This window comes from Saccostrea cucullata, unplaced genomic scaffold (genome assembly GCF_032062105.1).
Source record: "Saccostrea cucullata isolate Sc308-1 unplaced genomic scaffold, CSIRO_AGI_Scuc_v1 ctg2783, whole genome shotgun sequence".
Classification (NCBI taxonomy): Eukaryota; Metazoa; Mollusca; class Bivalvia; order Ostreida; family Ostreidae; genus Saccostrea; species Saccostrea cuccullata.
Window position 1 is genome coordinate 52,853 of NW_026934732.1, and position 9,868 is coordinate 62,720.

General features: G+C 35.0%; 2 protein-coding genes across 3 annotated transcripts; one reads left to right on the top strand and one right to left on the bottom strand.

Moving 5' to 3' along the window:
* Window positions 1-5,798, bottom strand: LOC134241236 (aurora kinase A-like). Of its 2 annotated transcripts, none has more exons than XM_062723296.1 (8): window positions 5,720-5,798; window positions 3,296-3,391; window positions 2,798-2,915; window positions 2,615-2,694; window positions 2,220-2,358; window positions 1,680-1,828; window positions 1,117-1,348; window positions 1-534 (listed from the first exon to the last, which is right to left on the bottom strand). In XM_062723296.1, the coding sequence occupies exons 2-8, from the start codon at window positions 3,388-3,390 to the stop codon at window positions 403-405; spliced, it is 945 nt and encodes a 314-aa protein (XP_062579280.1). In that variant the 5' UTR covers window position 3,391; window positions 5,720-5,798; the 3' UTR covers window positions 1-402. The 2 variants fall into 2 exon arrangements, with proteins under 2 accessions (XP_062579280.1, XP_062579281.1); XM_062723297.1 differs by lacking the exon at window positions 5,720-5,798 and adding an exon at window positions 5,608-5,719.
* A 200-nt stretch (window positions 5,799-5,998) lies between these two features.
* LOC134241235 (E3 ubiquitin-protein ligase TRIM45-like) lies at window positions 5,999-8,105 on the top strand. Its single transcript, XM_062723295.1, has one exon. It carries the CDS (start codon window positions 6,045-6,047, stop codon window positions 8,103-8,105), a length of 2,061 nt encoding a protein of 686 aa, XP_062579279.1. The 5' UTR covers window positions 5,999-6,044.
* Window positions 8,106-9,868: the final 1,763 nt, after the last annotated feature.

Genomic DNA, 9,868 nt, shown 5'->3' on the forward strand with positions numbered 1-9,868 from the left:
AAATAAAACGGGGACGAAAATTTCCCTGTATACAGTATTCATCAGAAAAAAAGGTATCTTAAAAAAGCATCCATCTACATGTAATATCATGAACATGAAGGTACAAAATTTAACATTTCTGTCATACACTATCAACAGGTTGCTTAAATTTTATGATCATTTACTCTAAACAATCACAAAATTTTTACAAAGTACAAAGATTTTGAATGACAAGACAGCACTCTATTGATTTTTTTTTTTGGCCATAAAATCATGAAGTATGAAAGGTGAGCACTGAGATAATCCTATAGAGAAATCCTGAATATTGAGGTGTCAAAGTTCTTGGTCCAGTTTTCAACTGAGCCACCAGTTATAGAAAGATCACACAGGAATATTGCAGACCCCCAGAGACAACCACACCCCTCAGGATGTAGAGGAGGTGGAGGATTTGCTCTCTGATCTCCCCGTGGGGAGGATGTGACTGTTTTCTTTGATCCAGGGGTGTTCCATGGCATCTTTTAAGTCGATTCTGTGTTTGGGATTGTGACGGAGCAACTACAAACAAAGAATGCAGTTTACTTTTCACCAGTTACCATAGTCTATCTACATGTGTCTTACACCATTTACACTTAGCTTTACCATGTAGCTGTCTTGTGGAGAAATACTGTATAAGTACTTTTTTCCGCATGGTATTAATTTACGCTATGTACACGCTCATCATTTTTCCGCGGAAATTTGTCCAAGCGTACTTAATATAATTGTAAGGCAAATATAGTGACAATCTAGAAAATCCGCATAATTTTCTACCTGCGGATTAAACAGAAATTGAGATTTCGCGGAATTATGACCCCGTGGAAAAAAGTACGTCTAAAGTAGGACAAATAGAGCCAGCCATTTTTTACTTTCAAGAAAGTAACTGACAGTTGAATTTTAAAAGGACAAAAAAATATCCTTTAAATTTGGCTTATCATTTAAGCAAAATGTGATTTTAGCAATTTCATAATGCTAAGAAAGATAATGCTCCAAAGCCAAATGAAATGTTAAGATATTGAATTTCAGCTCCTAATATCAAGATTAAATCCTCACTAAAAATTTTCCTTCCATGATATATAAAAGCTAATGTTCTTTAAACCCTACCTTTGATATTAAATCCCTGGCCCCTTGTGAGACAAAGGGAGGGAAATGCAGGTCAACCTTTGTTATTCTTCTGTAGGTTTCTGTGTTGGTCTCGGCTTCAAAGGGGGGCTTTCCCACTAAGAACTCGTACATGAGAATTCCCAGACTCCAGTGGTCCACTCTCTCATCATGGAGCTGTCCCTCAATCATTTCAGGGGGGAGGTAGTCCAGGGTACCACACAGTGTTGTACGCCTGGAAATTAAAACCAGGAACAAAAATTTAGAATAAAGTGCACTGCCACAGCATATGATACACATATCAAATATTGTTCAATTAATTGTCGTAAATAGTTAAGAATGTACAGAAGAAAATCACAGATCTGCATTTATAAGTCTATAAGCTACCGAAAAAGCCAACAAGCAAATCAAGCAGATATGACATGTCCAGCCTTAAAACAGGCAAACGAAAAACCTCAAATTGTAACTACTGGATAATTCCATTCATCAATATTCTGTTCCACCTATACCTAACGCTTTACCCTTGCATGTCCCATTACAGATAGTCATGTAAAGCATGCACTAACCTTGATGAGGGGGCGTGGACAGACCAACCGAAGTCGGCTATCTTGAGTTCTCCTGTCAGTCCCATTAACAAGTTCTCTGGCTTGATATCTCTGTGGATGACCTTTTTCTCATGACAGTATGACATGGCTTTGAACATTTGCAACATGTGCTACAAAAAAAAAAGAAAAAAAGAAATATGTAAAAGGAAATGTATCATGGAATATTTAAGGTGTAGCAAGTAATTAATATTTTGAATCAGTATCATAAAGTGTACAAATTGATTTGTTGATAGTTGAAACTTTTATCACAGTACAATTACATTAAATTGACAAAGAAATATTCATTATGAATAATAAGATATCTTACGTCCATTCATCCTTCTTAGAATTTTGCACTTTTTCTACATTTTACAGATAATGAGCTGATAACTGATGTTTGTGTCTACCTTCATGAGTTACAAAGTTTGCATTTCATTCTACTTTCAAGATTAAGCATTTATAAGCTCTGCATTAAACTATTATCTTGGACTAATGTTCGGAATCAATTTAACATTAACTTACAGTAGCTGCCCTTTTTTCATCGAATCGTCCTTGCTTCTGTAATTCTTTGTACAGCTCCCCCTTTGGAGCGTATTCCAGGATCAGGTAAACTCTGGACTTGTCGTGGAAGTAACCGTATAGACGTAATATATTGGGGTGTCTGCAAATAATAGAGTTTCGAAATGGAGGCTTGGTCTGCAAACTTGTATGAAATTTTCAAAAGTGGTCTGGATCTTTGGGTGTTATTGAAAAACAAGGTAACATATTAATCCTAACACTCCTAAGGACATGTTGTTTTAGATGTGCCTTAAGAGATGCATGGTATATGCCTTCCATAACTCCTCAAATTCAAGATTCTTCAACAGAATTGTTTGTTACATTGCCTCATCTGTTCACACTTTCTAAGTAAATTCTACCTTAAATGAGATTGAATTTCAATTTCTCTGCGAAGTTGATGTTCCACACCAGCTTTCTGTAATTGTGACTTGAATAAAACCTACAAGACAACAGTACAATCATATCACTTCTGTCAATATGGTCAATGCTAAGAGTTTTTCCTCCTTTGATACACTGCCAAAAATACAACTGAAAGACAATACCTTTAGAGCAATGATAAACTTTGTAGCCTTTTCTCTTGCAAGATACACCGTGCCAAACTTTCCTTTTCCAAGTGGTTTTCCAATATCAAAACTATCAAGTGACCATTTTGATCTTTCTCTGCAAACACAAAACAAAACATATCATGTCATGCATATTGTACTTGATGATGCCTCAAATTGTATAAACTTCAGGGGTGTAGAAGAAATAATTGAGAATCTGTTATTCTTACATAGCAGAGTTTGATTTAATTTCAAAAAACGAGAACACAGACCACAAGTCACTTGTATTTTCTTGTTACTCATTTATATACAAATGTACCCCCCACCACCATTTTTTAATGATCATCCATTATCTTCTTTGAAATGCAGTGACCAAACTTCCACTCATAGTCACCTTAATAGGTATTGGGGCCTGTCAGTTACACTTAAAGTCACTTGGAAGCAAGCATCAGAATTTTAAATTTCATTTACCATGTTTACTTTTGACTTAGAGCTTACTGTTTTGCCTGTTCTTTTGGAGTGTCTTTCACTGGCTCCTTAGCATTCTCCAGGGTTTTATTGGTCACTTCAGCTAAAACCCGTTTAGGTTCCATTCTGAAACAAAGATGCAATGCTTTAATTTGATAAGAACCATTACTTGACAGATCTGAGGTCATGAGTCAGTATGGGAAAATACAATGAAAACAGAAGTTGAAACAAGGAAGGGGTCCAAAATAGCGTCCTCCCTTGTATTGTTTTAATATTATGTAATACTATATCACATGAATTTTAAAAATAAATAATTATTATAGACATGCCGAAAGCAAGCCCCTGTCAATACTTACATGTAGAGCTGAAACAAATTATACCATAAATCAATGTATGAATATTCGTGACTATTCGATTCATATTCGAATACATGTATTTGGTAAGATATTAAAGGAGTTATTATGCCTTTTCACTTTCGTTCATTACTATACAATTTATGTTTACGATAGGTGTAAGAAATAAATGTCTCTTCAAAGTCGTTATGTATATTAAGAGTCATGTTTACTGGTATTTAGTTTCAGCAAAAACAAAATTAGAAAAAGAATCTTTATCTATATTCTGGTTTAAATTTTTTTTAGGTTGTGTTGCATGTTCCAATTGTCAATTCAATTTAAATTAACATCATAAGCCTCTTTACTTCTTCAAAATATTGATCACTGTATTGCAATCAGATTACATAAAACACTCAGTCACCAAACTTGAAGCTGCTTGCCATGTTTTACTGTTATTAAACTATATCAAAATTTAAAATATTACATTCTGCAATTTTGTATAATACAATCACTACAATTTACTAGTCTATTTGTTAATTGGGAATATTTTTCTTTTATAAACTTTTTATTACTTTCTATTTAAGCAAAGTGATAATCATCGGAGAAATGAAATTTACAAACCATGAGGCTAATGGATGTTTGACCTGAAGATGATCAATCAGATTTGATGTCATGCCTTTGTATATCAGGCCAGTAGTACCATGTGAACAAAGTTTACAAACTGCTTTGTCTTTGCTTACGTTTATAAAGAAATGCTCCTTTTTCCACCGCGATCAAAAACTGGATGCTGTACAGTTTATTGCATGACATACAGGTATTAAATATATGTGACCGAATATTCAAATACAAATTTTCCTATTCAAAATATTCGTGAAAAACTATTCATTCCTGAAGGCTGAATGTTCGAACAATTGTTTCAGCTCTACATACACTTACCTCTTCACAAAAGAAAACAAAATAATATCACATATCCTTCAAAGGTGAAACAAAGAAATATTTCTTAGACAATAAAATATACACAATTCAGTGGTATCTGTCAACTCATTGAGATGTGTTTTAACCACAGGGACTTGCTCCTGGCGTGTAAACAATATTTATAAAAAAAAAAAAAAACAATAACCCTACTATAAAACTACACAAGGGAGGACGCCATTTTGGACCCCTCCTCGCTTCAACCTCTGTTTTCGTTATATTTTGCCGTATTTTACTGACTCGCCGCCTGGGATCTGTTAAGAAATGATTCTTCTTAAACCTTGTGCTTAAATTTTCCCCTTGGAGCCTCTGCAACACACATTTCTGAGTAAAAATAATCCAAACGCGCTCGTTAGGACAGTTGGTATGGACAGAAAGCGAAAGTAACCTCGGCGTTTTACATTCGAATACGGAATTAGATCATTCGGCAATCCTCGGCTGACTTCGAATGTGTTTTCGCTTTCTGTCCAGAGGAATCTCGGATTATGTCCATACCAACTGTCCTAACGAGCGCTTTTGGATTATTTTTACTCAGAAATGTGTGTTGCAGAGGCTCCAAGGGGAAAATTTAAGCACAAGGTTTAAGAAGAATCATTTCTTAACAGATCCCAGGCGGCGAGTCAGTAAAATACGGCAAAATATAACGAAAACAGAGGTTGAAGCGAGGAAGGGGTCCAAAATGGCGTCCTCCCTTGTGTAGTTTTATAGTAGGGTTATCGGTTTTTTTTACAAATATTTTTTACACGCCAGGAGCAAGTCCCTGTGGTTTTAACTTATATTTAAAAATAGGATTCTTCATAACCCCTATCTTTGACATATCTTAAAATTCTTTTCATTAGAACTTTACACTATACAGTCATTACTGATGTCGAATGTATTAACGGCATACTATTTCTAGATCATTTTACACTGTAATCGAGATGTAAGAGGAAATCATTCAAAACCAAATTCTTATTTTGGCTCCAAAATATGTCACATTCGAGTCCCACCTCAATTATGTCATTTTACTAAAAATCATGTAGTAAAATTGAAAATTACCTCTAATCGGAACTACAGGGTATTAAAATTTTTCACCGATATATTCAAAAACAGGGGGATCGGGTGTAGTTCAGTTCTGCAACACGTTCAATGTTTTCAGTTTTGAACTTACCTTGAAAACCGCTCTCAACAAAGTGCCCGGATGAAAGATCTGACTAACATACGCAAAAGGCTACTAATGATGTTCTCGCCTCATTTACGTTACAATTTATTTAAAATTAATTAAATTTTCCTACAAAGTAATGATACACAGTTTTGCAAAATTCGGAGGAGAAACCACTTAGCTTTTTTATTTTATTTTCAAAAATAATTTTTTTCCATGTCGCACAAAAAAGGTCGGACTCGGAGAACACTTCCGTTTGAAAGTGAAAGTAACGTGCTTGAGATTTTGGTTTTGAATGTCTTGATAACATTGACATGAGGAGGAATAGTGATTGATGGCTACGGCAAGTGATATGGATCTTAGGCAAGAAGGAACTGTATTTGATTGCCCAATATGTTTAGAAAGGTTAAAAGTCCCCAAATATCTCCCTTGCCTACACACATTTTGTGAACAGTGTATCCACTCATATATTGAAACTTGTGCTAGAACACCAAGCCGCAGTGAAGTGCAAACCTTGACTTTTGAATGTCCTGTATGTCGACAGAAAGTCGTTGCTCCAGAGGCGGATGTTACACCAGAGAATTGGGCAAATAAACTTCCATTAAACCACCTACTATTATCACTTCTGGATAATAAAGTCAAGCTGACACCTACCTGTGACCAAGGGGGAAGTGTTTTATGTGAACCATGCAAACGTGTCAATGAGAGAAAAAGCGCCAAGTTTTATTGCAGCAATTGTGATGACAGTCTTTGTGAAACCTGCTTTTCGTATCTTCACAGACGTGTTCCTCATTATAAAAATCATAACATTACAGACATTTCTGCATCTCCACACAAAATATACTCAAGTTCTGTATTAGAAGTGGAACACTGTAGCATTCATAAAAATAAGCCTTTGGATTTTTACTGTCTTGACCATGAAGAACTGAGTTGCAGTGTTTGTTTTTATGCATTACACAAGAAATGTGTGAATATAAAAACTGTGAATGAGGTTGCAGATAAACTAAATCCAGAACAGATTGATGGCATTTTCTCAACAATGAAAGCAAAGACAGAATCTGAAATTCAGAAAACAAACGTAAACTTGGATCGTCTCAAAGACCAACACAAGAGGATTCAAACAGATGTAGTTTGTTTTGTAGAAGAAATTAAAAACAAGTTAGATGGACTGCAGAGCAAGTTTCTGAAAGATTTGGAAGTGACACATGAAAATGAAAAGTCCCAATTATCAAATACACAGATGTGTCTTGAAAATTTCTTAGAAACTCTTACAAGGTCTGCAAAGACACTTAAGGCTACCAGCAATACAAGCTCAAAGAGACAGTTGTTTCTCACATCTGAGTGGATAAGGACACAACTAATAAAAGATTTAGATGACATTGAAAAACAGAACAAGCATCAAGGTCATGTGGAATATGAAATGGAAGAAGATCCAGTGATGAAAAGCATAAATAGTGTTGAAACACTTTGTAACATTCATGTAAAAAGGGATAGAAAAAGCATTATTCCTGATCTGAATAAGGGAGTGGACTCATTGAAATGTGTAATAAGTTTACCAAAACCAAGGATTTCATTGATGAAAGATCCTGCATCAGTTACGGTAAATCACGTGGCATCATACTGTGTAAAATGTCCAGAAGATACGACCACACCCTGGGTCACGGGAGGAGTGTTCTTAGAGAATGGATCATTGATTATTGTGGACAAACACAATCACTCAATAAAGGAGGTATCTCCATCGGGATCTGTCAAAGTCCTGTTTTCCAAGAAAACAGAAGACATTAGAGGGATATGTCACTCTGGGAGAGATGAAACAATATTTGTTTCCATGGGTGAAAATATCTCTGAATTTTCACTCTCTCCAAGTTTTAAATATCTGAGAGATTTGAAAACTGAAAAAATGGAATTTTATCAACTGATATCATTGAATGACTGTATCTTTGCTCATACAGGAAACCCATGGTGTGTACGAGAAATTCAGAAAGATGGAACGGTTTTAAAAACTCTGAATGGTAGTAATTGTGGGTTTGGATTTTTCACCATCTCCTGTGATGCAAAATCAATCATTTATTCCAAATCAGGCTCGGTTATATGTGATGAAATTAATAGTGGTGAAGAAGTTTTCCAATGTTCACAAGCTCAAATGGGAATTAACAGGAAAGGTGTGAAAGGGCTTGGTGTAGATATTTATAATAATGTTTATATTTGTGATTGTAAAGAAGGGTGTGTTGTGCAGATTTCTAAAGATGGTCAGCAAATCAGAAGAATTTTACCGGCTCTGCATGTTATCAAGAAACCATATGCACTCTGTTTTGATAAGAATGGGAAGAGGTTTTTTGTTAGCTCATGGCTAGAGTATCATGGTATGGTTGAAGTGTATGAATTAAAATTTTGATTAAACCACAAAATTTTGATTTTCCTGTTTTTCATACAATTTATATGAAATTCATGTGGGAAAGGACTATCTGAGATTTTGGAATTTGTGTCCAATCCCTTTGACATATTGTCAATAAAATATAATATGTGGGTGGGGCCAAATTACTTAAATCAATGCATGCAGTCTTTCTTCTTTACTCCAGAGCATCAAACTGCTGACATGATTGAAATGAGCACTATTTGAGTCCTCTACCAAAATTATGAAATTTATGGCCCCAGAGTCAGGGATTCTACTTACTTATAGAAAATACTCTATGATGGTAACAGTCACGAGAGATTGCTGACTGTCCCCCTCCCCCCTTTTTTTTTATCAGGGAGCGGATGGAAGATCTTCGCGACATATAAAAAATCGGTGACTGGATGGAAGTTGCGAAAAGACAAACAATATACATTATTGAAATGCAAGTCGAACTCCGAGGTCAGAGATGAAAAATGTTGAATTGCTACCCAAAGAAAGGACTTAATTGTTCTCAATGAATATACGTGTGAAATATGAAACCCCAACACTAACCATTAAAAAGTTATGGTTTACTATAATCTCCAGTAACTGCACGAATTTCCTATGTAGTCTGTATAGTAACTACATACATGTAGCTGGCTCTTTGGAAGATTTTTAAAACATGCCACCTATAAATTTCACTATATTTAAATGATTTCCCCTTGAATCAGGCTGTGATCCTTCATTTTAAAAAAGGATGCTCCATGGCAAGTTTGGTTGAAAGTGGACCAGTGGTTCGGGAGAAGACGTCCAAAATGTGAAAAATTTTCGGGCGGACGGACAAACAGACGGACTACAAACAAAATGTGATCAGAAATTCATTTCAGGTGAGCTAAAAAAAATAACGGCTAATGGTACTTTACGGAACGAAACGGAACGGAACGCAACCAGTTGTGGGGCACCCTAGGGGGACGGGGAACAAAGATTGATAAGTGTACCATCCCTCATGATTCAGATTTTCACCTCTTAAGAATTCAAATAAATGCTTGCTATCATACATGTTAAAGAATAATTATTTTAAATAACTGACAAAGAATTTTGATTTTTGTTTTATTTTGGCATGTATTTGTCATGATGAAAGAAATCCACATTTTCTGGATGATATATCAGCTTTTATATTATATAAGCTTTATATACTGGTATTACCTGTACTCATTATGTTGTAATTAAGCATGAGTAAAATATATTCTTATAATAAATGTTTTTCTTTTGATGTAGTATTCTTTTTAAAATTCATTCTTGTTGTGTCAATAATGCAATCAATAAATAACAAGATGTGTTTGTGGAACACTATGCGCCCGGCGGCAACAAAATTTTTTTAAAAAGCTATTTTCAGCCTATATGTCACAGTCATGGTCATTGACCTTGGTATTATTTGAAAGAAATTGATTAGTAAAGTATGGATACCAAATATGAAGTCTCTATATCTCTTGTGGTTCAAAAGTTATGACAAAGGTACGAAAAAACTATTTTTAACATAAAGGTCACAAGGTCATTGCCCTTGGTGTCATTTGAAACAGATTCATTAGTGGAGTATGCATACTAAAAATGAAGTCTCTATCTTCTATGGTTCAAAGGTGCGAAAAAAATTTTTAGTTATGGCAAAGGTGAAAGGGCTTAATTAGTGGAGTAAAACTATTTTTAGGATCACAGTCAAGGTCACAGGGCCATTGACCTTGTTGTCATTTGAAAGAGCTTACTCAGTGAAGTATGTATACCAAATA